Genomic DNA, 27,634 nt, shown 5'->3' with positions numbered 1-27,634 from the left:
CTGGGGACAGCAGGGAGATGGAAGGACAAGGACAGGAGGTACCTGAGGAAGGCCTCCTCGGGGGTAGGCCCCAGGCTGGGCTGTGCAGTGGGGCCATCAGAGAAGACATCCACCAGCAGGTTCCCACCTACAGGAACTGAAGGTGCAGCAGGGGGAGGGGCTGCCCGCAGCCCCAAGAGGTCCGCGGAGGGGGAGGGTGTTGACTGCAATTAAGGCAAGAGAGGGTTAGGTGACATGAGAGGGGACAAGGGACAGGGGACCCAACCTAGCCATGTGGACCATAACTGGGCTCACCACGGTACTGGGGGTGGGTTCCACACCACCATTGATGTCATTGTTGCTGGTGTCCCTTCGGCTGTCATCCAGGGCACTGGCTGCCCCAGGGCCCTTCTTGCGCTTCAGCTTGGCCAGGATGGATGACTCACGTTCAGGAAATGGGGGCATTTCTTCTAGCACAGTAGCCTGTGGGCAGGATGGGAGGTTAGGGGCACTTACGGCCCAAGAGGGTGATCCGAAGGAAGGTGTGGGGCATGGGCTCTGACCAGAACATCGGTGCTGGCTACGGAGCTGAGGGTGAGGTACTCCACTGCCCGCTGCTGGAGTTCCACATCGGCATTGCGTAGCTGGGAGCCGGCACGCAGCACTCCCTGGATGGTGGCCTTGGTCTCAGGGAAAAGGTTGATGAACTTGATATAGGTGGACAACAGCAGGGCACGAGTGGCCACGCTGCACAGGTGGAACTTGGAGTGCAGCAGTGAGAACTGCACAGGCGGGCTGTGGAGAGGTGAAGTCAGCAGAGATGCCCCGTCACCCATACTCCCTAGGGCAAGGCTGTGACCTCACCCAGGTGGGCAACTGAAATGCGCTGAGAGGGTTCCAGGGAACCTCATCATTCCTCAGCGGTCCCCCAGAATGAGGCTCCCTCACCTGGAGCGTGGGTCCCCAGCAATCAAGTTCCCAAACTCCCCAAGGATGTAGCCACCAACCTTCACCATGTTCTCATGGCAGGCTGGGGCCTGGAGGGCCTGTGAGGGAACAAGGGAGAGGAGCGTGAGGACAAGGAGAGTCCCGTGACCTCCACAATGTCCTGCGGGCAGATAAGGGACAAGCCTGAACTCAGTGGTTTAGTGCTTGAACCCCAGTTGCTGATGCTGTTTGGGGAGGTCCTAGAAACTGTGGGAGGTGGAACCTACCTGGAGAAGAGAGGGGAACAGGAAGTATGTTATCCTTGATTACTTCCTGGACAGCCATGATCAGCTTCCACCCCAAGTTCTGTGTGTGCACATGTGTACACAGGAGTTCATGCCCGTGTCAGGCATCTTCCTCAGGCACCCTCCACCCTGAGACAGGATCCTCTCACTGAACCTACAGTTCCTGTTTTGGCTAGACTAGCTAGTCGGCAAACCCCAAGAACCTGCCTGTCTCTGTCCCACAGTGCTGGAGTTCCAGCCACACACAGCTGCGCTGGCTTAAGCCAGACTCTCATGACTACACAGCAGGTGCTCACCCAGCACTAGCCACACATCTGCAGCCACACACGCCTTCCTGCCGTGACTGAACCCTCTGACCCTGTGGAGCACTGCACAGTGAGAGCCTGCTCTCCTGGACAAGGCCCCAAGGCTGCAGGTCCCTTCTGGTGGGGTGTATTAATGCCTAGCTGCTTTTGATTGGCAGTTGAGTTCCATCATGGGGGCAAAGTGAAGAACGCTAACCTCAAACACTGTCTTGGCAGCATAACCCTGGACATCATCACGGTTGGTGACAATCTGCAGCACTCGGTACCACACTTCCTCGCTCACATAGTCGCCCGCGATGCGGATGAGGTTGAGGATTGTGTCCACATACCAGCTGTAGTCCACTGCATACTTCTCGGCCAGGATGGCCACTTTCAGCACCTGTGGCAGAGGGAAGGTATGACTGGACGCCGATGCCCACAGGAGGGTGACTACTGCCATTCCTGGAGTTCTGACCACTGTTGACCCCATCCTAACAGCCAAAGCCCCTCCCTAGTCTCATCCCGTAAGACTCAGGATTCCTAACTTTAGTCTTCTCTTAGCCCCAGAGGTCCTCCTTCCAACCTAAGGGGTCAGACCCCAGCCCTCCTCCCTTAGATTCTGTAGTCCAGGTCCTGGCTGTTGTCCCTCACATCCAGGTGCCCAACCCTGGCCCCCAGACTCACAATCTCCTCTCGAATGGCATAGTCAGCAGTCTCCAGGTACCGCAGCATCTCTGACACAATTTGCTTGGCATTGCTCCGGTCACACATGGCATATAGGAGGTCGGCCGCCCTCTGCCTCACACTGACATCCCGCTCCGTCTGAGGAAGAAGAGCAGGACCAAGCTGGGGTCTAAACTGTACTGGGCCCATTGTAGGGCCACCAAGCACTTAGCCACCGAGTGGGGCAGAGAGCTGCACCTTGAGGGCATTAATGACGGTATCAATGTGGGTCTTGACAGCCTCGTGGGAGAACTCAGAGCTGGCCAGCGTGCACATGCTCTCCAGGGCCAGGTATCGCAGGTTCGTCTCCCGGTGCTGTAGGAACTGGCCCAGCTGGTTACAAGCGCGGACCAGGAGGTTGGGCTCACTGCCAAGCACAAGTACAGATGGAGAAGAGACATGAACTGCTCCATCTCAGAGCTCCCTGAGGACCCAGGGCCTCCCTTCTGCTCACGCCAACATCCTGTTCTGACCCTCCTAGGAACCTAGACTTCCGGGCACATATGCACTACAGTGGGGAATACAGTCAGCTCCCCCCAGAGTGCAGGAGGGAACCCACAAGATAAGCAGCAACTCTGCATCACCTCAGAGGAGCATTTCACACCTCTGTCCCCTTCCGAGCAAGGATCCCAGGCCCCAGTCTTCTCCCTTAGACTGCGGGGTTCAGGCCCCATTTTCCTTCCTCAAGTTCAACTTTTAAATCAGCCTTCCTTCCTCAGACATCCCGTTCTCTCTTCCCTCAGACCGGTGGCCCTGCCTCTCCACACCCGCCCACAGCACCTGTCATAGTGGATGATGAGGCTAATGGTCTCAAAGAGGATGGCGTTCTTGGCGTTGGAGTGCTGCACCTTCTTGGACTTGGGGGGCTCCTGGGCTTTGTTGAGCACAGTCTCGAGACACTCCACTAGCCGCCCTTTCACAGCCGCGTCCTCTGGGGAAAGGGAGGTAAGTGGCTGAGCTCTCTGCCCAGTGGTCCCCAAGTCTGCAGCCTGTTCCAGCTCTCACCTCTGTGGTAGGGGCCCAGCTACCTTTAAACTCTGCAGTCCCAGGCTGGGCCTTTGCCTTCTATCTATTTCCAGGTCTAGGCTCCACCCACTCCACACTGACCCTGCTGGGAATGAGCCCCAGTTTCCTCTTCAGTTGCACCGATGCTCCTAAGTTTCACACACAAGTATGGAGACCTCAGGAGACTTCCAGAGCTGCCATGGAGATCAAGCTTTCCCAAGAAGCTGACCCTCAGCTACCAGCCCAGAGAGCCGCTGCATACCATCCGGGCTCCAGGGGTTATGATAGTTTGGGGTTTTGTTTGTTTGGCTTTTTTTTGGGGGGGCAGTGTTTCTTTGTAGCTCTGGCTGTTCAGGAATTCACTTTGTAGACCAAGCTGGCCTTGAACTCAGAGTGCTGGGATTAAAGGCTTGCGCTACCACTGCCCAGCTCTAAGATTATGAGTTTAACAGAAACAAAACTGATCAGTGCCCCAAAGTGCCCCACTGCTGTGGCAGAGGGATACTAGCCAGACTGCAGCTGCATCAAACAGTTGACAGAGATTCTAGTGGGCACCCCTGGGTCAGACCTCCCTGCTCTGGCCGTGATCCTCTCCGCATGGCACCTAGCTATGAGAAGGAAATGGGCCCAACTGTGTCACCCAGGAGATGTGCAGACAGGGCACCAGGTTGCCCCTGCCCATAGCCTCGCTGGCAGCCCATGGGCCTCACCTGGCGGTGGGTAGCACTGCAGCAGCCGCAGCAGCTTCACAGAGAGCCAGGGCGCAGGAACGAAGTAATAGGTGTAGTCCTGGAGGTCGGTGGAGGCGGAGGAGACGATCTGCAGAAGGGGGAGTAGCGGGTGGGACAAGGAGGGGTATGCTCACACAGGGCACCATGAGAGCCAGGTTTTACAGAAAGGGGAAACCAAGGCTTGGATGGAGTGTGGCCTGAGGGGGGGGTCAGAAAGGTTGGCGGAACCTTTCTTTGTATTTGAACTAGAGTTCCACTAAACAGCCCAGGCTGGTCTCATGCAAGACCCTCCTGCGTGCTTGCATTGTGCTCCAATACCTGACTCTGAACATTCCAAGTAATGCTGGTGACAGTGGACGGTGGTGGTGACAGTGGACAGTGGTGACAGTGGGCGGTGTTGACAGTGGACGGTGGTGTTGACAGTGGACGGTGGTGACAGTGGGTGGTGTTGACAGTGGGCAGTGGTGGTGACAGTGGACGGTGGTGGTGACAGTGGGCGGTGGTGACAGTGGGCGGTGGTGACAGTGGACGGTGGTGGTGACAGTGGGCGGTGGTGACAGTGGGCGGTGGTGACAGGGGGTGGTGGTGACAGTCCCAAGGGCAGGCCAAAGCCTCTCTGACTTATTCCTGGGCTCTACCTCCTCCATCAGCCCCTACTACCCTGGTTCCTGCATCTTGAGCACCTTGGGAAAACTACTGAAGAGTCTGGAGCTGGATCTGATCCTCCCTAGGCCCCTGGTCCAACATAGGTCAGAAAGGGACACAGTGAAGGATTAAAAGATTGTATGACTGTCCCCCGTCAGGGTGACCTCCTATTCCACCTTGAAAATCCCTCTCCAAGTAGCCGGGCAGTGGTGGCGCACACCTTTAATCCCAGCACCCACACCTGGGAGGCAGAGGCACACAGATCTCTGTGAGTTTGAGGCCAGCCTGGTCTACAGAGTAAGTTTTAGAAACCCTGTCTGGGGTAAATGGGACAAAACAATCAAACAAAGACTTCCTCTAGGAAGTCTTCCCCGCAGCACTCTGCACATCTCTGTCCCCCCCCCGGGTCTGGCACCCGGCACACTCACGTGTGTGGGAAATGAGGCGCTGGGGACAAAATGAATGGTGGCACAGGTGTTCCTCTTGTCCAAGGATCTGGAATACTTCTGACCTCCCAGACAACATTTTGATTTTTCTGGGTCTCCATTTAGTTGCCACCTGAGAAGCTCTCCTGGCTCCCAGACTGGGCTAGGACCCCCCTTAGACACCCATGATGCTGAGCTCCCTCCATGACGCACAGCCTTCCTGGCAGCTAGTCACTGAGACACCATCCCTGTCATGTTCTCCCTTCCCAGCAGAACGGGCCCCCTTCAGGTCTGATTCAGACACAGAGAGCCACGCACTAAGAAGGCCCAGGGTGCTTTGAGGACAGTGAGGTGGCAAGAAGCAAAGAAAGAACAGGAAGACAAGGAGGGAAGAGCAGACGGCTTTGGGATGCTTGGTGGTCCCAGCTCCTGCTCTCAACACCTTAGCCACAGCAGCCAAGCTGCACACAGCACTGGTGTCAGCCTCTGAAGCATGGAAGAAAAGCTGAGAAGTGACAGCACTTGACTGTAGCTACAGTCTGTTTGAAGCCAATGCAGACGCTTGGCTTGTAAGTGCAGGCTGGCTTGCCTTTTAGGGAAGGGAGGAGAGACAGAGGTGTTAGAGACACAGGAGAGCCAGTCCCTCCCACAGCTAGTGGGAGAGCATACTCACCCGGCTCAAGCGAGACACAGCCAGGGAGATACAGGTCTTAAAGTCGTCTGGATTCTTCTTACAGAGACAGGTGATGAGGCTGACAGCGGCTGTGACCACTCCCTGCAGAGACGGTAAGTGTGAGGGCCCAGGCTTAGGGCCAGGATGGGGACCGGCAAACACAAGGACGTTCAGGTGGGGCAAGAAGTACACAAGGGTGACTGTGTTGCAGGTGAAGGGGAAAGAGATCTCACAGAACAGATTCAAGAACCTGGTGTTTGGGAGTCACTGGGAAGGCCCTGGCATCAAGGTAAGTCAGGAGTAAGGAACACAGTTGGGGTACTGGGAATCTTGGGTGGCACCAAGAGTCAGGACTTTCATAGAGGCAAGTAATGGGCCTTGCTAGGGATCTCTAGGCTCAGAAACAGTCAGGATTTTTTTAGGGGTTGGGTCAGAGTTGGGGACAGTTCCTGGCAGCGAAGGAGATGTCAGGGAGGTAGGAAGGTTTCTAGAAAACTGGGCAGGTGGCAGGCACTGGAACACAGGACCTGGGCTGGAATATCATGGGGCTCCCAGCATCAGGGAAGAGGTCAGGCACTCGGGGCAGCAGGGCACCTCACCATGTGCTGATCGTTGAGCAAGTGCACTACGCGTGCTGTCCACTCGCCCATGGGCACCAGGTCAGGGGACGCCTTGTAGAGTCGAAGCAGGCACAGGGCTGCACTTTGCTTCACACTGTCCATGCTGTCTCTGTGGGGACAGCACATGGCAGTCAGAGGCCTCCCTGGACCCAGTGCACCCGACTTCCTACTGCTGCCATGTGGTCAGGACAGGACACAGACAGGCAGAGTGACCTCAAAGCATTTGAACACTTCCCTGACTGTCCCAAGGACTCATCATCCACAAAACAACTGGCAGGACCAAACAAAATGTGCTGGCTGGTTCTGCCCTGCATTCTGCATACCTGTGTGTGCCCTGCATTGTGGTGGGTAATGAAGAGCCTGCAAACACACTGACGAACACGCCTGTGCTCATGGACCTCACCAGTAACTAAGGAGTCAGGGACAGAACCAATCAAAGGAGACGAGGCAGCAGACAGTTCTTTGGGAGTCCTGGAGGCCCACGGAGGCCCAGCCCTGCCCACCCAGGATTCCAAACTGACAACTTTGTACTTCTAGACTGTTGCACTACAATCAGAGCCTCAAGAGCCAAGGCTGGCCTTCAGCTTCTGATCCTTTTGCTCCCATCTGCCCAGTGCTACAATTCCAGGGAACCCATCCAGCTATATCTCAGCTCTCTGGCTTTCTCTTTAATACTTTATTTACTGGGTCTTGTGTAATCTAGGCTAGCCTGGAACTCATTTTTTTTTTGGGGGGGGGGCTGGCTTTGCTTTCCAAAACAGGGTTTCTGTGCATCGCTGGCTGTGCTGGAACTCATTCTGTAGGCCAGGGTCAAAAGATCTGCCTGTCTCCACCTCCCAAATGCTGGGTTAAAGGCGTGTGACACCATGGCCTGGCCGGGACTCACTCTTTAGACAGGATCACTTTCAGCTCAGGACCCTTCTCTATATCCTGACTGATGAGGGGCACCACCACATCATTTCTGCGACCCTGTGGATGGGAACAGTGCGGTGGGCGTGCTAGGTGAACACTCTGCCATGAAGTTCATCCCCGGCCTGCTTCCATGCATCCACACGTGAATGCAGGATTCCCTTGTCCTGCCTGGTTCCTGCCCAGGCAGAAGACAGACCATGGCACAGGTTCAGTGCAAACTGCACCACACACAGATGCAGCCAGGTAGGAAAGATGGGTACAGATTAAGTCCAGACCCAGCCGACTTCAGGGGAGCAGGGAGGGAGAGGGGGAGTCAGAGGACAGGGAATGGCTTCCATGGTGTTCTGCACATATCTGGTGTACATAAATTCACACAAGCACAATACATATAGAAAATGAATAAATAAATATATTTAAAGGAGTGATAAGCTGTGGCTGGTGACACATACCTGCCATCCTAGCCCTAAGGAGGCTGAGGCAAGATAACAATACATTCAAGGCCAGTCTAAACTACTTAGTGAGTTCAAAGTCAGGCTGGTAATTGAACAGCATCTCCTCCTCGTTCCCCCTTTTGAGACAGTCTCTCATCATGTAGCCCCCTGGCTAGCCTAGAACTCAGTAGGAATATTAGAGTAGCCTCAGATTTACATAAACCTGTCTGCCCTGTGGCCTGCGTGCTGGGAGTCACAGCACACGCCACGATGCCTGCAAGACAGTCTAGAAGGGTGGAGGCAAGAGAGGTGGTGGTTAGCACACACTGTCAGGACCCTAGTCGGCTCCCAGCCACCTTATCTCCAACGGTAGGGACCTCTGAGGATACCTCTACTCAAGTACACAGAGACACACACAAGATCTAGAATAAAACAAATCTTTAAGGTCAAAGGGGAATCTGGAGAAATGTTTGGCAGCTCACCCAAGTAATTCTAACATTTAGGAGGCTGTTTATGAAGCTGAGCAGGGAGATTACAAATTCAAGGACAGCAGGGTGGCAAAGGCAGGCAGAACTCTGTGAGGCTCCAAAGCTACAGAGAAACCTTGTCTCAAAACAAACAAACAAACAAACAACAAAAAAGAAGTTTAAGGACAATCTGGGCTACACAGTAGGTTCAAGGTCAGCCTGGACTCTATGAGACCGTGTCCCCCAAAACAAACAAAGAAACGAACAAAATTCTGTCTCAAAACAGCAACCAACCCAGCAGTTTGACTCCTAGGAACAACACAAGAACACTTCAGACAGCACTCAGATGAGAATGTACACCTGCCAAAAGGTAGAGTTTGTGACAACCAACAATAAAACATGCTGTCAGGCGTGTGTGTGTGTGTGAAGTATATGTGTGATATGTGTATAGTATAGTGTGTGCGTGTGATATACATGTAACAGGGTGCAGTGTGCATGCATGCATGCGCGTGCGTGCGTGCGTGTGTGTGTGTGTGTGTGTGTGTGTGTGTATACACACCAGGGTGCATGCATGTGAGGACCAGAGGTCAACGCTGGCTAACCTCCTGTATCTCTCTACCTTATTCTTTCGATAAGGTCTCTCACTGAACCTGAGGCTCACTGATAAGACTAGGTGCACCCTTCTGTCTTGGCACAGCACGCCATGGTTGGAGCTATAGTAGTGACGCTCAGCTATTTACGTGGGCTTGTGGATTCCGAACATGAGGTTCATGCTTGCACCACAAGCCCTTTCTCAACTGACCCGTTTTCCCAGCTCCGTGCAGAAGTCTGATACCCACTACAGATGGACAAATTCAAAAACACTTTGCTGAGAAAAAGCCACCAGACCTCTTCATACAGACCCATGGGATAGATTAGTGATCTCCAAGCGGGTATGGGGTATAGTGTGCAGACCTGCTTAGAGATTGCTCTCTCTGGCAGTGACAAAACTGCTCTGGATTTAGGTAGTGGTGATGGTTGCACACAAGATTACATTAAAAACCACTGCTCCGTGTACAAGTAGCAGATTTGAGCTAGGCATGGTGGTTCATGACTGTAGGGAAACCTCAGGAGGAGCGGCAGGATCCCCCAAAGTTCTACACCAGCTAGGACCACGTACTGAGATAACAGACACTGAATTAGCTGGCCACTGCAGCACACTATCACCCCAGTACTCTAGAGGCTAAGAGCAGGAAGACTAGTTTAAGGTCACACTCAGCCACACAGTGAGTTCAAGGCCAGCCCGGACTACACTGGACCATTTCAAAAAACAAGCAAATCAAGCCAAAAGCAAATAAGCGATTATCCTGGGTTCCCTAGGGAGAGCCTGTCTCAACTTTTTTTGAGGTTAAATTTTTTTATGTTTATTTTTTATTTATTTTTATTTTTCGAGACAGGACTTCTCTATGTAATAGTTCCGGCTGTACTGGAAATCAGTTTGTAGACCAGGCTGTCCTTTTTTTGTTTTTTGTTTTTTTAATATTTATTTATTATGTATACAATATTCTGTCTGTGTGTATGCCTGCAGGCCAGAAGAGGGCACCAGACCTCATTACAGATGGTTGTGAGCCACCATGTGGTTGCTGGGAATTGAACTCAGGACCTTTGAAAGAGCAGGCAATGCTCTTAACCACTGAGCCATCTCTCCAGCCCCTTTTTTTGGTTTTTAAAGACAGGATTTCTTTGTATAGTCCTGGCTATCCTGGAACTCACTCTGTAGACCAGGCTGGTCTCCAGCTCACAGAGATCCACATGTCTCTGCCTCCTTGGTGCTAGGATTAAAGGTGTGCACAACCACCAACCAGTGAGGTTAAAATTATTTACTAATCAATTAGGAGACAGATAGGATCTGGCTACGCTGCTCAAGCTGGCTTTGAATTGCCCCCAACACTTCTGCCAAGACAGGATTGCTTTTTTAAAAAATATTTATTATGTATACAATATTCTGTCTGCGTGTATGCCTGAAGGCCAGAAGAGGGCAGCAGACCTCATTACAGATGGTTGTGAGCCACCATGAGGTTGCTGGGAATTGAACTCAGGACCTTGGAAGGGCAGGCAATGTTCTTAACCTCTGAGCCATCTCTCCAGCCCCCGACAGAGTTGCTTTGTAGACCAGGCTGGCCTCAAACTCACAGAGATCACCTGGCTTTGCCTCCTGAGTGCTAAATGCGCCACCACTGCCCAGCTATGGCCTTGAATTCTTAATCCTCCTGCCTCAGTTTTCCAATGCTGGACAGCAGGTCTGCACCCGGACAGGACTTTCATCCTTTTCCGACTTATACCAGACCAAATACTGACCCTGCCTGGACAGAGCACACCGGAACCCTCAGGACCCCCTTCAGGCTACTTCTCTCCCTTATTCACAGCCTCCCTCCTTGGGCACTGCGCACACATGGGATACACACATACAGGCAGAACACTCACACACACAGAATAGCAGTGAGAAGTCTTGGAGTGGCCCTCTGAGACAGTGTTCAGTCTTGCCAGGCCTGCATCATCTCACAGGTGAACCAAGCAGCGGTCATACCTGCAATCTCAGCATTAAGGAGGTGGGAGCTGGAGGATCAGTTCAAGACCAACCTGGGCTACATGAAGTCCTGTTTCAAACAAACAAACAAACAAACAAACAAAAAACCAGGCTGGCAGCCAGCCTTGACTGCTGCATGCCAAGGATGGAGACAGGTAATTCTGCACACAGTTCCCAGGGGTGTTTATTTCTAGGTCACCCACACTTTGATGTGTGGCTTCCCACAGCTTCTACTAAGACAAGCTTTTCTCTGCTCCCAGAGGCTGCATAGCTCCCCCAGATCCCGGCCTGAGCCCAGGCTTGTCAGGGTTGGCTGCTCCTGGCTGGCCTGTGTGGGCCTGTGTGAGCCTCATTAACTGACCAGTTCAAGACGCCATTAACCAACATGCTCTTGCTCCCTCGTCCAAACTAAAGTCTTTTTCTTGTTTTGGGTTTTGTTTGTTTGTTTTTTGAAACAAAGTTTCTCTGTGTAGCTTTAGAGCCTGTCCTGGAAATCGCTCTGTATATCAGGCTGGCCTCGAAATCAGAGATCTGCCTGCCTGTCTCTTCTGAGTGCTGGGATTAAAAGCGTGCACCACCACCATCCAGCCTTTTTGTTTTTGAGAGAGCCTTACAGTCCTTCTGCCTCCTACAAGGTCCACTCCACCTAGATCAGCCACACTTGTCAAGAACACCAGGGGCACTTGTCTATATTGCCAGAAATAGAGATCTCACCTCTAGATACAGCAGCCACAGTGATTTTTCTCAAAGACAACATTGCTCCCGTTGTTCACCTGCCTGACACATACCAGTCACCCCCACTTCCATGGGAAGCAGAGGTAGACTCCCCAAAGTCTCTCTCATGCTCACTGCATCCCATCCAGAGACTCCCTCCAGTGATCACTGGCTCCTGACTGTCCTAGTGCATCACTCCTGGAGAGCCCAACTTGTTAACGGAAGCACTTGCTGCTCTTCCGTTCCCAGTCCCCACATCAAGTGGCTCTCACCCTCCTGTGACTCCACCTCCAGAGGACCCCATGCCTCTGGCCTCTAGCAACACTACACTCACGTGCACACACCCAGCCACAGACAGACACAAATACACATGATTTAAAATAATAACACTGACTGCTCTTCAGAGAACCCGGGTTCAACTCCAAGCACCCACAAGGCAGCTCACAGCTGTCTGTAACTCCAGTTCCAGGAGACCCGACACCCCCCTCACACACACATTCTCCCCCCCACACATGTAGGCAATACACCAACCAACAGTAATAAAATAAAAATAAACATACTTAAAAAAACAAAGAAAAGAAAAGAAAAAAAAGAAAGACCCAGGTAAAGCCACTTTCCACCCACCCTCTGGTATGCTCACTACCCTGTGTATTTTTTCTTTTACTAGGAAAACACAAACAAGTAAAATATTGTCTTGGGCTACAGCACTGGCTGCAGGGCAGGTAGTGGCTCACGCCTTTAATCCCAGCACTCAGGAGACAGAAGGAGTTGGATCTCTCTGAGTTCAAGGCCAGCGTGGTCTACAAAGAAGAGTTCCAGGACAATCAGGGCTGCCACACAGAGAAACGATCTCAAAAAAACCAAAAATCAAAAGAGAAAAAGAGAGAAAATGAATTAGTCTTGAAACAGAGTCTCACATAGCCCAGGCTGGCTTTGAACTACCTAAGTGTCAGAAGATGACTTTGAACTTCCACGGGTCCCAGGTCTGGTGTGGGTCAGGCAAACATGCTCCCAGCAGAGCTCCAGCCCCACAGGGGCTCTGGCACTTGGGAACACAGGTCTACTCGCACTGCTGCCTCGGAAGTCAGAGCCAGGTCACACACCCATGTGGACTGCTCAGGAAAGGAGGCCAAGAAGCTCCCTGCAGCTGTCAGGGCTCATGCCACAGCTGGCGCAGCTAGTCTGACTGGAACACTGAGACTGTCCACCTCTGGTGGTGGCACCACTGTCACCCGTCAGCGTTGCGGGCACAGGGCAGATGCTGTCTCATGAATGAGATGGGGGAATGAAACTACCACTTCATGGGAGGAGACACTAACACCCAGGCAGCCTGGTGATGTGAGAGAGACAGAGCCACTGTGGTCTAAAGCCCAGGTAGGAGAATTTAGGAGGTGCCACAAACAAAGCTGGCCCTTTTGCTGTGGTCCCCAGTTCCTCACCCAGCCACCAGGATTCGGGGAATGTCAGCGGCAAAGGCCTCGCCCATCTCACGGCTGCCCACATTGGCGATACAGTGCAAGGCCAGGCACATGAAGGTGGGGTTGCGGCTGGCCAGGTCATTCTTGATGGCGTTGTTGATGAGCCGGATCAGCTCTGAGTTCGAGTTCACCAGGACTGAGATGAACAGGTACCCCTAGGGGATAGAGAGGGGACAGCTGAGAGCCTGTGGCTAAAAGGCACTAGACTAACTCTAACATGCAACAGTGTAGGCCCTAGGCCTCCTTCCCTCAAACCCAGGAGTCCAGACCCCAGCACCCACCCTGGTTCCCTCCCTCCACCCCAGCACTCACTATCTGCTTTTCTGTGTACTTGTTGGAGCTTAGCAGGTTCACAGCCTCCATGTGTCCAAAGTCAATGTCATGGCCAAGCAGGAAGATGAAGAGCAGCTTGCACACATACTTCTTCTTACTGTAGCCATCTAAGGCCTTGTCTCCTGAGGCAGAGGAGGGAAAAGGAGCCCTGTGAGGAAGACTCCGGAACACTGGTTCCCTCCCCCAGGGCTTTGGGTCACAGCCTGCCTTTGAACTTGGAGCGGATGTTGGCCAGTTCCTTGTTGATCCTCTTGATCTCGGCCTCTTTGCTCTTGCCTGTGGAGAGAGGGCGCGGCACATGAGGCTGCAAGATGGGCAGCTGCCGTCTCCTCCCCTGCAGGGTCTGGGCTGAAAATGCCCATTACCCACACCTCACTGGGAGCTTGCTCATCGGCACCCAGTGCAAAGTTCTAAGCTTTCTGCCCTCCTGGTGGCCCATGAACTACAGGGTTTATATCCTGCCACTGGAGCCCAAAGGCCCATCTCTCCTGTCCTGTCCCTGAGCGCCCCACGATAGAGCTGTGACCAATGAATGACTGAAAAGCTACACTGGCTCCTGTCCCCTCCCTCAGCAGCACCACTCTCTTCCTTGTGTCCTAGCTCTCCTAACCCCTAAACCTCTGCTATGACAGATTCCCTGTGGCCGGGGCTGTCTGACGTCCCACGCACCCTGTTCTGTGTGCTGCCTGTCTTCTGGGCACAGCTCCAGATGTCCTCTAACAGAGCCCCATTCTAAAGTGGGGACCTCCAGAGCCTGTCCCTGAACTGTGACACACCATCACCACCTCACAGTGCACACACTGTCTGCAATAGCTCAGGTTTCTCTGGAGCCTTCTCTGCCTCCCTCCCGCCCGCCCCATACTCTGGGCTATATACACTATATACACTGTATACACTATATACACTGCCTCTGCCTCCCCCCTCCCTCCTACCCCATATTCTGGGCTATATACACTATATATACACTGTATACACTGCCTCTGCCTCCAGCCACCGCCAGTGTTCTACTACTTTGGTCTCAGTGCCTGCAACTTCCTCTGAGAGACACTTTCCACTCCCTTCTGTATAAGAAGTTCATTTTTATAATTATATCTTTCTTGTGTAAGAGTATTTTGCCTGTATGTGTATACCACCAGCATGTTTGGGCAAATGGAGAAGAGGACATTGAATCTCCTAGAACTGGAGTTATGTTACTGGAGTTACTCAAACCCAGGCATTCTTGAAAAGCAAAAATTGCTCTGAACCACTGGGCCATCTCTCCAGTCCTATTATTACATCCCGAGAACCTCATTATATAGACCTAGCTGGCTTTGTACTTAGGATCTTCCTGCCTTAGCCTTCCGAGTGTTGGAACGACAAGCCTATGGCACACTCCCAGTTCTTGCTGTTCTAGGATTGAAAACCCTGGGCCTGGGGTTAAGAGCACTGGCTGCTCTTGCAGAGGACCCAGATTCCATTCCCAGCACCCACATGGTAGCTCACAAATCTAATTCCAGTCCCAGGTGATCTGAGGGCCTCTTCTGACCTCCTCAGATATCAGGCACAAACATGGTACACAAGAAATACATGCAGACAAAACACTCATCCACAGAAATTCAATCTTTAAAGAAAAAAAATCCTTGGCTGGGCAGTGGTAGCACACAATTTTAATCCCAGCACTCAGGAGGCAGAGGCAGGCGGATCTCTTGTGAGTTGGAGGCCAGTCTGGTCTACAGAGAGAGTTTCAGGACAGCCAGGATACAAAAAGAAACCCTGTCTCAAAACAAACAAACAAACAAAAACAAAAAAACCAAAACAACAACAAAGAAAAAAAAATTCCAGACCTTTGTATTCTATCGTACACAGCAGACATCACCCACATGGGCTCAGGTCAGCTCCCACTTCCTATCCTAAGTAGCTGCAGGGGATGCAGCCTATGCCTGGCATGCAGCAGCATTCTACTAACAGCCAGTCAGTTACAGGGTGCAGGAAGTGAATGTATGAGGGAAGAGGAGCATCGATCCATATTCCTCCACAACCCCCCCTCACCTCTGCTCTTAATTCCCAAGCAGTTCCTACAAGCCCCAGTTCAAACAGTGCCTCCTCTAGGAAGTCACTGTGATTAGCATCCTGATCACAGAGTTGCAGCCTGTGTGGCAGTGGCAGACAGGTGTCCTGAGCATCCAAGCTGAGGCTGCTTCAAACTGAAACAGGCAGTTTCCCACAGGGCTGGGATGATGTGGTGTGGTCATCACAGGAGTGACCTGTGATCCCAGCTCTGGGAGATGGAGGCAGCTGGATCTTGAGTATGAGGTCATCCTGGACTATATAGCTAGTGAGACACCTTTCAAAGGATAAACAAAACAAAAAACCAACCAACCCCCGAAGGGTAGTGTGGGCAAGTTTGTCTGGCGGGCACACCCGACCCACAGAGCTCCATCACCACACTGGAGAAACAGAGAAGGAATATTAAGATACTGACTCCAAGGGCAGCACTGCCAATATGCTGGGTTATAGAAACATTGCTAAAATTAACTTTGGGAGTAGGCGATGGTTCCATGGGTAAACACGAGACCTTGAGGTTAGGAGTCTAGCACCTACAGCGCTGGATATGGAAACATACGTGCATCTCCAATGCTGGCATGGTGGAGGCCAGATTCCAGGGATGTGCTGGCCAGACAGGCTGGCTGAGCTGCCAAGCTCCAGGTTCAGGGAGACCATTTCCATCTCTAAGGTGGAGAGCAGCTGAGGAAACACCTGTGCGTGCACGCACACGCTGCACAAGCACATACACAGAGGTAGGATAAAGTAAGATCTGAACGCGTCTTTCTATTTCAGAAACAGAGCAAGGCCAGCCTCTTTCCTGCTACATTAAGGGCTCAGTAAGGCGCCAAGACGGCACTGTCTGCTGCACTGGTACAGGCCTGTCATCCAGGTTTTGGTTAGTGTTTTAACAGGGCCTTGGGTAGCCCAAGATAGGCTTCAATCAGCTCTGCATCCAAGGATCCCTCACGCTTCTGATGCTCCTGCTTTCAGGCCAAGGCTCGGTCCCCAGATTCCATCCATGTTCAGTTTATGAAGTGCTGGAGATGGATGGAACCCCAGACTTCTTGCATGCTAGGGAAGTACTCCACTGAGGCACATACCCAGTCTCCTCCCATTTTGGGGGGAAGTTAAGGCAGGAGGATCTACAGTTCAAAACCAGCATGGGCAACTTAGTGATACCCTATCTGAAAATAATAAAATGAGCTGGGCTGTAATGGTGCATGCCTTTAATCCCAACACTTGGGAGGCAGAGTTTGAGGCTAGCCTGGTCTACCGGGGCTATTACACAGAGAAACCCTGTCTTGAAAAAACACCCCCTAAAAGAATAAAATTAAAACTAAAAGTGAAAAGAGGCTAGAGAGATGACTCAGTGGGTAGAGCACCTTGGCACCCACAGCTCAGTGACTTAGAATCCCAGCAACAGGTGTCCATGCTCTTCAAAGGGCAAACGCGCGCGCGCACACACACACACACACACACACGTAAAACACCCATGCACACATAATAAAAATAAATAAAACTTTTGGGAGGCAGACAGATCTCTGTGAGTTCGAGGCCAGCCTGGTCTACTGGTCTACAAGAGCAAGTTCCAGACAGGCACCAGAGAAACCTTGTCTCAAAAAACCAAAATAAATAAATAAATAAAAGAAAAGAAAAAGAAAAAGAAAAAAGAAAAAATCTTTAAAAAAAAAAAAAGTGAAGGACCTTGGGCAGGACAGAAGTCTGCCCCACCCCCTGGAAAGGTGGAGGGCTCTGGGCCAAGTGTGATCCCATGTAACCCGTGCTGTCTCAAATGCCATCTGATCTTCATCATTTTTTCTTTTGTTTTTCGAGAGTGGGATCCTCTGTGCAGCCTTGGCTGTCCTGGAACCTGATGTATAGACCAGTCAGTCTGGTCTTGAACTCAGAGATCCATCTGCCTCTGCCTCCCGAGTACAGGGATTAAAGGTATGCACCACCACTGCCTGGCTTCACAGTCTCCTGACAATCTATGGGCCAGGTTCAAAAAAGATACCTAGCAGTCCCGAAGCAGACACTCCAGTGCTTATCACACTGTGTCCTGGGAACTCCTGACCTGGTGAGGGGAGATGAGGAATCAGTCACACCTGAGTCCGAGAGGCTACCTAGAATCCATCGGGTCTGTGTTGAAGCAGCCAGAAGAGGGGACATTTGAGGAGGACCTGGAGAGATGAGTAAGGTTCAGTCCGGAGGTTTCAGGTAGAACACCAGTCACAGGTGGGACTGAGCCCAAGTAGGGAGCTGCCCATGAAAGTGGCTGAGAGGGTGGACAGAGAATGCTGGTGACCAAGGTGGTTCCAGGTGACCACCAGAGTGCAGACACTTCCATTCCTGACCATGCAGTTTCTTCTTAATGTTATTCTGGAGGGGCCAAAAAGGCCAGTGTTTGGGACTGGAGAGATGGCTCAGCAGTTAAGAGTCCACACTGCTCTTCCAGAGGACCTGGGTTCAATTCCCAGCACCCACATGGCAGCTCACAACTGTCTGTAACTCCAGTTCCAGGAGATCTGATATCTTCATGTCAATGCACATAAAATAAAGTTAATATTTTTTAAAAAGACTTTTAACCAGATGGCACATCACTCAAGAGCTGAGTAACAGCCCAGCTTGACTGGGGTCGAGCATTAGGGAGGAAGATCAAACTCTGGCCAACCTGGGTTACACAGGCAACCAAAGTACCCAGCTCCATGAAGGAAGGAAAAGGAGCTCTGTGGTAGGAATTCACACACCCTTTTAATGTCCCCTAAAATGCTCTTCAAGGACAGGGAGAGAGCTCAGGGGGTGAAGGGCTTGCTGCTTAAGCATGAGGACTGGAGTTCAGGTCCCCAGAATGCAGTGACACACAGGCCCAGCAGACGGGAGGTGAAGAGACGATAATGAAACCGGCAAGTGTAGCAGTGAACAAGAGCCCCTGTCTTAAACAAGGAAGAAGGTGAGGACTCACACCTGAGCTGTCCTCTGACCTCAACACAATCCAGCATGCACATGTGCCTGCACAGACACACAGACGACGCACATACAATGGACTTAGATACATACATAAGTGTATTCACATGCATTCTGTAGCCCAGGCGGGCCTCGGGGACAACACTCCTGCATCAGCCTCTAAAGTGTTAGAAATATATGCTTGAGCCACAGTAGTTAGCTGCTTCCAATACACTTTTTTCTCTTTCGTTTTTGTTGTTTATAGGCAAGGTTTCACTAAGTAGCCATGGCTGGCCTTCAACACACAGAGACCCATCTACCTGTCTCTCAACTGCTGGGTTTAAGGGGTACGCCACCATACCTAGCGCCAGTCTCACTTCTGTTTTGTGTATGGGTGGGAGTGGAGGCCAGAGGAAGGCATAGGATCCCCTAGAACTGGAGTGAGAACAGTGTGAACTGCCAATTCGAGTGTCGTGATTCCAATTCCACTCCTCATAAAGGAGGAGCACATGCTCTTAAATGATCATCTACTTCTCCCTGTAGCCTACTCAGTATCTTTAAATTAATGTGTGTGTATGTGTGTGTTCTGCAAAGAGCTGAACCCGGGGCTTGCCCCTAGCCCCTCAAATGGATTCAGGTTCTCTACCACTGAACCTTACCCCAGTCCCTTACTGTGGACCCTAGGCAGGGGCTCTACCACTGAGCCACACCTCCAGCTCCTCACTGGATAATGCTAGGTAAGTTCCTCACTGCTTCATTATATATCCTTAGTACCATACAATTTTGCAAGGAAGAGGGATTTTTTTGTCCTTAACAGGTTGAAACCCCAGATCTGGACTCATCAATACAGAGAGGGTCATCTATCCAAGTGAGCGTGTGTGCTTCTTTAGTCTTTAAACTGTCCACATCTATCAGATAGTAGCTTGGCATAATTGATAGCTCTGTTATAAAAAAGAACTCAGAGGGGCTGGAGAGATGGTTCAATGGTGAAGAACACTGCTGTTCTTTCTGAGGATCCAGGTTCAGGTCCCAGAATCCACATGGTGGCTCACAATCATCTGCAACTCCAGTTCCAGGCACCAGACATGCATATTGTACTCATATTTACATGAAAGAAAACCATTTATAAACATAAAGATAAATCATCTTGCTGGGACTGATGGTACACACTCCTTTAATCTCAGAGGTCGATCTCTGTGAGTTTGAGACCAGCCTGGTCTACACAGTGAGGTACAGGACAGTCAGGGCTACATAGATAAACCCTGCCTCAAACAAACAAAGATAAATACATTTTTAATTAAAAATAATAGAAACAGGAGCTGGAGAGGGTCAGTAGTTAAAAACACTGACTGTTCTTCCAGAGGATCTGGGTTCAATTTCCAGTACCAACATGGTAGCTCATAATCATCTGTAACTTTAGTTCCGAAGTCCAAATGCACTAGGCACATAAGTGCTGCATATACACACAAGCAGGCAAAACATCCATACACGGCTGGGTGGTGGTGGTGCACGCCTTTAATCCTAGCACTCAGGAGGAGGCCGGTGGATCTCTCTGAGTTTGAAACCAGCCTGGTCTACAGAGCAAGTTCCAGGTCACACTCCAAAGCTACACAAAGATACCATGTCTCAAAATATAAAAACAAAAAATACACACACACACACATTTTAATTTAAAAACCGAAGTATAGAGTCCGCAAATGTGAAAGCAAAAGCTAGGCATGGATGGAGTTACTTGGGAGACTGAGTGAGGGAAATCACCAGTTCAAAGCCAACTTGGGCCAGAGTGGGTTCAGGGCTAGCCTGTGCTACTTAGTGATGCTCTATCTCAAAATGAAAAGTGAAAGAGCTGAAGCCGATGTGAAAGCTGCAGCCTATAACCCAGGCACTCTGGAGGCCGAAGCAGGATAGATTCATTCTAGGCTAACTAGGACTACAGAATGAAACTATTTCAAAAAATTAAAAACAAAGTTAGGAGTGTAGCTCAACTGGTAGAATGCTTGCCTAGCACACAGACTCCGGGTGCAATCCCAGCACTGCACAGACTCGGTGCAGCACACCTGGAATCCCTAACACTGCAAGTGGAGACAGGAGGATCAGGAGTTTAAGGTCATCATGGCTAAGTCTGGGCGGATGAGACCCTGTCAGAGAGAGAGAGCGCGCGAGAACACAACTGAGTGCAGTCGGGCAAGGCTTAGTAGCGATCCCTTACATGAGGTCCTGGTTTTCATTCCCAGTACTAAGGGAGAAAAAAGGCAAGGCAGACAGACCCACAAAGAGTTTGGGGGCTGGGGACAGTGCTCTGGGACTGCTGACAAAAGCACAGCAGCAACAGCAGAGGCCACTAGAGGCCACTAGACAGACTGCACACTGGTAAGCTTGACTGTGCAGCACTCAGGATAGACAGTCACCCACCCATCACAGGTAGCATACAAGTGTGTCAGTCAAGGAGTCTTAAAGCAATTCTCTCGTTTATAAAGAGTCTGTCCTTCCTTCCGTCCTTCCCGACGCTGCATGGGAGGGTGTCAGCTATGTAGTCCTGGCTCTGCTGGAACAACTCTGTAAAGGAGGCTAACCTCAAACTCAGAGATCTGCCTGCCTCTCCCTCCCAGGTGGCATTCCTGGTATAAGGAATTTCTTGAGTGGGTTTGGGAATGAGTCACTCCTGTCCTGCTCTTGCGGAGCTCTGGTTTGGTGGAGAGGTACACAGGGACAACGGTGAGTGCTGTGACAGAGGCAAGCCTTGTGGGGGCTGGAACTGCAACGGGGAGGAAGGCTTCCTAGTTAGGGTCAGAGATGAGGCAATGGAAGAAGCAGGCAAAAAGGCTTGGAGGGGACCAGGCAGGCAGCTGGAAGGAGGGGAAGCAGAATGGGGACCAAGTTCAAGCCATTCAAGGGTTCGAATATGAAGACAAGAGGGTCAGGAGTGGCAGGGCCATCTCCCAGGAGGGGCTGCCTGAGGTTTCTGTCCTTCCTGATAGAGGTCTACTTGTAGTCCAGCTTAAACGTATGGGGTGATGCCTTCCCTAAGTGGCTAAACAGGCAGTAGCATCAGAGTGCGTCTGTAATTACCCTCAAAGGGATCTGGGTCAGCCTGGCCCTGCCCTGGAGGACCCTGGGCACCTTCATGTAAAAGCCTGGGCCCTGTCCAAAGCCATTCAGTGCTTCCAGATTCTGGATTGCCATAAAAAATCTCATTGTTTTGATTCCTCCATAGCCAAAATATGGCCATGTGCCATGTGGCTGTGAGGCACTAGAAACAGAGCAGACATGACCCAGTGTGTCAGTGTGTATCTGTGTGTGTGCACACATACTCACAGTAGGTGTATCCATGGACTACTCTGTGGACTCAGTTCTCTCCTCTCCATCACCTTTATGTGAACCCAGGACTGAACTCTGGTCTCCATGTTTGCACAGCAAGTGTCTCTACTGCTGAGCCTCCTCACCAGCCCTACTTTATTTTGTTTTGTGGGAGACAGGAACTCATGAAGCCCAAACTTGCACTGAACTTGATTTCAGCTATGGGTGACCTTGGACATCTGATGACCCCTGCCTTTACTTCTCAGTACCATGACACAGTTCCCAATATTCCCTCTTGATCCCAAGTCTGGAGGGGAGAAAAAAGGATTGCCTTATTTGTTCACCCAGACACTTCCAGCTTCATCAAACACCTGCTAAGGCCTCCCAAGGGCCAGGACCTGCAGAAGGCAGAGCTGAGGATGAACAGGGTGAAGCCCAGGTCTTGATCCCAGGACCGAGGCAAAGGTCACTACCACAAAGACTCTAATGTGGGGCAAGGCAGAGGGAGTCAGCACTCCAACTCCAAGGCCTTCTTCAGGAACCTGCTCCAAAAGAACAGGGATTTGATAGGAGACAGCCCCAGCCCTGCAGCAGTTCCCCTTTGATAAGGCTTCCCTGCTCTGGAGGACAGGACCACTTTCCACAGTCCAGCCTCATTATCTGTTTCCCCGAGAATCTGCACTTCCTGTTCACAGCCTATTTGCTGAGCTCCATGGTGTCCCTGGACAGAGGGCTCCCTCCCTCCCAAACCTGACCCCATCCTTTATTGTTATTGTTGTTATTATTATTATTAATTATTTGGTTTTTCAAGACAGGGTTTCTCTGTAGGTTTTGGAGCCTGTCTCCGTAGACCAGGATGGCCTCGAATTCACAGAGATCTGCCTATCTCTGCCTCCCAAGTGCTGGGATTAAAGACATGAGCCACCACCACCCGGCTCATTCTTATTTTAAACTAAGATACATGTGCACCTGTTATAAGACCAGTGGGGGAGAGGGTTCTGGGGGTTGTGCAGTGAGATGTAGAGGTATGAATCAAGCCATGGGTGGTGCAACCCTGAGGCCAGGGGTTGGTTGTGGGTAGAGGTCAGCCTGCTCTCCAGGACAGCCAAGGCTATACAGAGAAGCCCTGTTTCAAAAAACACCAAAAAATAAAATTAATTAATTAAAAAAGAAACAAACAAAAAGCTGTGAATCGTGAACTCACCCTATTAAATTCTTTGCTCATAGAACTCTGCAACCATCACCAGTGTCTAATTCCAAAATAATCTTTCATACACAGAGACTGTATGCTTGAGCAATGGCTCTCCATCCACCCCAGCCCTGACCCCACAGCCCCAGTCTCCTTGGCTTTCTCTGTGGTGCAGCCTCTTCTGACATTCCATCCACACAGAACCCTAGGTCTGGCTGTTCTACTTGATAAAGTATCATCGATGCCCACCCTTTAGAATTTATTATGTGTATGATTTGTGTGTGGGCACAAGTGTGGAGGTCAGAGGACAATTTGTGCCAGTCAGTTCTCTCCTTCTACAAAGTGGTTCCCCAGGTCCTCAGACACAGCAACAAGCACCTTTACCCACTGAGCCAGCTTGCCCGCCCTGTTATGGTTTTATTTGTTTGTTTATTTTGTTTTTTGAGACAGGGTTTCTCTGTAGCTTTGGAGCCTGTCCTGGAACTCACTCTGTAAACCAGGCCGGCCTCGAACTCACAGAGATCTGCCTGTCTCTGCCTCCCGAGTGATGGGATTAAAGGCGTGCGCCACTACCGCCCAGCTCTTTGTTTGAAGGCAAGTTCTTGCTGTGTAGTTTTGGCTGTGTCCTGCCTCAGTGATGACAAGTGTGAGCCACCATGTCTCTGGAGCTGGAACTCAGGAGTCACATGTGCTAGGAAAGTACTCTCTACCTCTCAACTATGCACCTAAACCTTCTATCTACTTATTTCTCTGATTGACTGTTTACTGATGGGGTTTCTCTGTGTAGCCCTGGCTGTCCTGGAACTCATTATGTAGACCAGGCTGGTCTCAAACTCACAGAGATCCACCTGCCTCTGCCTCCTGAGTTCTGGGACTAAAGGCGTGTGCCACCACTCCTGATTGTACATGTATGAGTGTTTTGCCTGTATGTATGTGTGTAGTGCCTACAGAGGCCAGGAGTCAGAGGCCCTGGAACGAGAGTTACAGATGTTTGTGAGCTGCCATGTGGTGCTAGTAATCAAAGCCAGGCTCCCTGGAAGATCAGCCATTACTCTTACCTGCTAAGCAATCTCTCTAGACACCCCCCACTGCAGACAAGGTTTCTCTGTGTAGTCCTTGAACTTGCTCTGTATACCACATTGGCTTTGAACTCAGAGATCCACTTGTTTCTGCCTTAATGCTGGAACTACAGTTTTGAGCCACCATCACCTGCCTCAGACCCTACCTTTTATTTTAAGACAGGATGTCTTTATTGCTCCAGCTGGTTTTGGACTCACTCTGTAACACACGGTGACTTTTACATTATGATTACATCCATTTGTATGTGCATGTGTGTAGGTGTGTATGTGCATGTGTGTAGGTCTGCATGTGGAGTCAGAGGACAACTTGTAGTTCTCCCCTTCCACCACGTGACTCCAAGAATTGAACCCATGTCAGGCTTGGCAGCAAGTGCCTCTATCTCCTGAGACATATAGTCAGGCCGAGGCTGACCGTGAATTTGAAATCCTCCTGCCTCAGCCTCTGGAATAGCTCCAGTTCTAGCTCTGTTTGCATTTCTTGTCTGACATGGCTCAGGCCACAGCAGTGATCTGCTCGAAGGTCCTTCTCCCCTTGGGGTCACAGCTGCACAGGCTCACACACTCATTTGTCTTATTTGTCACTGCGCCCCAGAGCTGTCACAGGGCTTGGAACACACCAGCCACTCAGCAAATGGCTGCTGGGCCCAGAGAGGGGCAATGCTTGGTGCTGCAGCAGTGGCCAGAGGCTGAACCACTCCAAGATCTGAGGTTCTGTCTTTGCTCTGTCCCCTGGCTCTTTCCCAGGGTCCTACAGTGTGACACCTGACTATCTTCTCTTTCCTTCCCCAAACCCTAACACAAAGTCTCTCTGCAAATCCTTCAAAACTGACCTAAAACCTGACCAATCCTTTTGTTGGTGATCTTATGTGTGTGCCTGGACATATGAATGCATGTGTCCTTGCAGACAGACCAGAAGGTGCGAAATTCCCTGGAACAGGATATAGGCAGTTGTAACCCACCTGATGTGGGTACTAGGAACCAAACCCACCAGTTCTCTACAAGTGTTAACTGCTGAAATATCTCTCCAGCCCCCTGGGGTTGCTTTGTTTTGTTTTTCTTTTTGTTTTTTGAGCCACATCTTGCTGTGATCCTTGTCGTCACCATCCTGGTGTTGCAGCTTGGCAGATGCTAGGTTGGCAGGTGTACCACACCAGTGCTTTGCTCCGCCCACACCTCAGCAGTCCCTTTCTCACTCCTTTGGCCACTTCTTGAGCCTGGAGGCCTGTGACACCTTTGATGTGGTTCCCAGCTGCGACCCTAACTTCTCAAGTCTACTCTCACAGCAGCCAGAACAATAATTCAACAGTTCTGATTTTCTTCGTGAGACATGGTCATGCCTGAGCCAATCTCCTCCTGAACTCAGCAATGTCCTGCCAGAACATTCCCAGTGCTATGCACACCATGCCCTTCTTCGCTCAAAAGCATCATACAGCTCTCAGGCCAGCCACAGAAGGGCCACAGTGCTCAGCATCCCTCAGTCTCCCTGTCTCCTCAGTCCTTGCTCATGTCCTGTGCACCTGGTCTAAGCATGCTACAACCTCAAGACCTTTAACCACAGTATCTCCCTGCATGGACCTATTTCTTCAGAACACAGCACTTACTCCTTGCTCCTCATTCTGTTCGAGTCCATTCAAATGCCAGCCACTATCTGCACCTTTTCCGTCCCAACACTCCGTCTCTACAGCACCAGCCATTGGCAGACTACACTGTGTCCCTTCTCTGTACTTCCTATCCCTTCTGAATGTGGATTTTGTTTGTTTTGTCTTGTGGTGCTAGGGATGGAACCCAGGAGCTTGCTCCCACTAGGCAGGTGCTGGACCATCAAGCTATGCCCTCAGCCCTTCATGAGAGCTGGTGCGTAGGTGCTCTACTGCTGAGCCACAGTCCAAGACTGGAGTTCTACATAGCTGTGACCCCAGGACTCCAAATAGGGACATAAACACAGGAGCAATCAAAGACATTTGTCAAATAAAGGAGCAAACAAATCTCTGCAGGCCACAAGCTGTTAGGAATGGAGTTCAGACACACAAACTAAGTCCCAAAGGGTGCAGAGGGTTATGCTCTCAATAGTTATCAGAAATAAAGCACACCCATTTATATATAATTTATTGTTATTTCATATTATGTTCTGCCTGCATGTATGTCTGTGTGAGGCTGCCAGAGGCTCCGGAGTTAGACAGGCATGATCTGCCACGTGCAGACTGGTCCTCTGCAAGAGCAGTCAGTGCTCTTAACTGCTGAGCCTTCTCTTCAGCCCCAAGTACACCCATTTTTAGCAGGTATCCATGCCAAAATCTATAATCCTTCCTAACTCTACGTCTTTTCCCTGGGTCCGAAGCATCTCTCATTAAGGGAATCCACAGCTTCCCACTTGCTGGCACCTCCTGGGCTCACGATCCTCCCCTGAGCAGCGTGAAGGACTTCTTTAGATCCTGCTAATGCCGACAGCAACTACCAGGGCCTCGCCTAGGACCTCATCGTGTGGGCCTCGCTCTCCATCAGTCCAGACACCCCTTATGAAGAAGCCATTAGCAGCCTCTCCTGACAGATGAAGAAACTGACAGGTGAAGGCCCTTATTCAAGGTCACATGGTGATAGGAGTGAGCTTCAAACACAAAGCTAGGTCTGGCCTACTACATCCATGGATGGGGTGTCTGAAGGCTCCTGGCAGCTCCAGACACCAACATCTGCTCCCAGCAGCCAGCTCAGCCCATCATTACAACACTTCCTAGAAGGGATCATGGCACCCATATTGCTGTGATAAGCCAAAGAAGGCTCGAATCCAGGCCTGCCCTGTTCCTTGACCCCTTTCCTTCACAGGTTGCATATTTCCCCTACCCCCAAGAGCTTCCAGATGCCTTGCCTCCTCCTAGGGGTCTGCCTCTATCATGAACACCATTCCTTCCCAGGCCCTGTTGGTGTCTTGGGTTTCCCCAAGAGTCTACACCTACACTCCCTCTCTCCCGTGTAGCCTCTCAAATGCCTTCCATGTCTCTTAAGCAATCTTCCCATTAGAGTTTTTTCATACCTCCCCCTCTGCTGTCCCCATTGCCACCTCTGGTCCTCTGCCCCCTCCCCCATCATCTCTGTGCTCCCCACCTTATCATCCATAGGCCCTACGGTGTCACCCCCCACTTATCATATCTGGTTCCTCTGCAGTTCCCCCACTTCCATCACTGGTCCTTCTGCCCCCTCACCTTCCTCTCTGTCCCGCTGCCCCCCGCTCCGCAGTTCTATTTCTGACTCCTCTGGTATCTTCCACTTTATCATCTCTGGTCCCGAGGCTGTTCCCCAACTTCTAGCCCCTGGCCGTAAGTGGTCGCCGGCCTCCCCCCTCTTCAGCGACCCTGATTTTCTTCACATAGGCTCGGGATAGCACTGAATGACCTACCTAGCCCGTTGCTCTTTCCCCTCCACCTCCGCCCGCCACGTCCGCCTGCGCCGCCCCGGTTCTTCCCGCTAGGACACCCCCGCGCTTCCCCACTCCCTCCGCCCGGTATCCGCGTGACCCCCAGGCCCCGGTCGTGAGCTCACAGTTCCGGATGTCGGAGATGAACACGGCGAGCCCGCGCATGCCATCGCCCTTGGATACAGCCGGCATGATGGCGGAGAACTCGGCTCCAGGCCTGGCCGAACGGGCACGGGGCTGGCGGGCGGCACCGGGCGGAAAGGACCCCAGGCGGCGCCGAGGAGCCGGCCGGGGGAGGGCGGGCTGGCGGCGGGATGGCTGCAGGCCGACGCCCCGCCTCGGACCCGCCCCTGCGGGCTGTCATCCGGGAACTTCCGCCGCTTGCTGGCTGAGCGCCCTGCCGCTCACAATAGAACTCCCGCCCTCCTCCCATTTTTATTGGATAACTAGTAAAGACACATGGTGATGATTGGC

The 27,634-nt window shown here is 51.4% G+C and overlaps 1 protein-coding gene across 3 annotated transcripts in view; it reads right to left on the bottom strand.

Moving 5' to 3' along the window:
* The window catches only part of Ap2a1 (adaptor related protein complex 2 subunit alpha 1), a 30,582-nt gene extending 3,107 nt beyond the window's left edge, over positions 1-27,475 (bottom strand). For 2 of the 3 annotated variants that reach the window (XM_087901589.1, XM_085682841.2), the window contains exons 1-15: positions 27,286-27,475; positions 13,426-13,494; positions 13,198-13,340; positions 12,847-13,040; positions 6,297-6,426; positions 5,698-5,799; positions 3,934-4,042; positions 2,999-3,149; positions 2,417-2,585; positions 2,180-2,317; positions 1,713-1,895; positions 928-1,025; positions 543-774; positions 295-462; positions 43-203 (exon numbers count right to left, since the gene is read on the bottom strand). In XM_087901589.1, coding sequence (XP_087757715.1) covers positions 43-203; positions 295-462; positions 543-774; positions 928-1,025; positions 1,713-1,895; positions 2,180-2,317; positions 2,417-2,585; positions 2,999-3,149; positions 3,934-4,042; positions 5,698-5,799; positions 6,297-6,426; positions 12,847-13,040; positions 13,198-13,340; positions 13,426-13,494; positions 27,286-27,352 — 2,114 coding nt within the window. In that variant the 5' untranslated portion in view covers positions 27,353-27,475. The remainder of the gene's footprint in view (positions 1-42; positions 204-294; positions 463-542; positions 775-927; positions 1,026-1,712; positions 1,896-2,179; positions 2,318-2,416; positions 2,586-2,998; positions 3,150-3,933; positions 4,043-5,697; positions 5,800-6,296; positions 6,427-12,846; positions 13,041-13,197; positions 13,341-13,425; positions 13,495-27,285) is intronic. The other variant, XM_087901590.1, reaches the window with a different exon arrangement.
* Between the last annotated feature and the right edge of the window lie 159 nt (positions 27,476-27,634).

The sequence above is a fragment of the Myodes glareolus genome, chromosome 24 (genome assembly GCF_982192425.1).
Source record: "Myodes glareolus chromosome 24, mMyoGla1.1, whole genome shotgun sequence".
Taxonomy (NCBI): Eukaryota; Metazoa; Chordata; class Mammalia; order Rodentia; family Cricetidae; genus Myodes; species Myodes glareolus.
The sequence above is the reverse complement of the archived record's forward strand: the minus strand, read 5'-3'. Positions and strand labels throughout refer to the sequence as shown.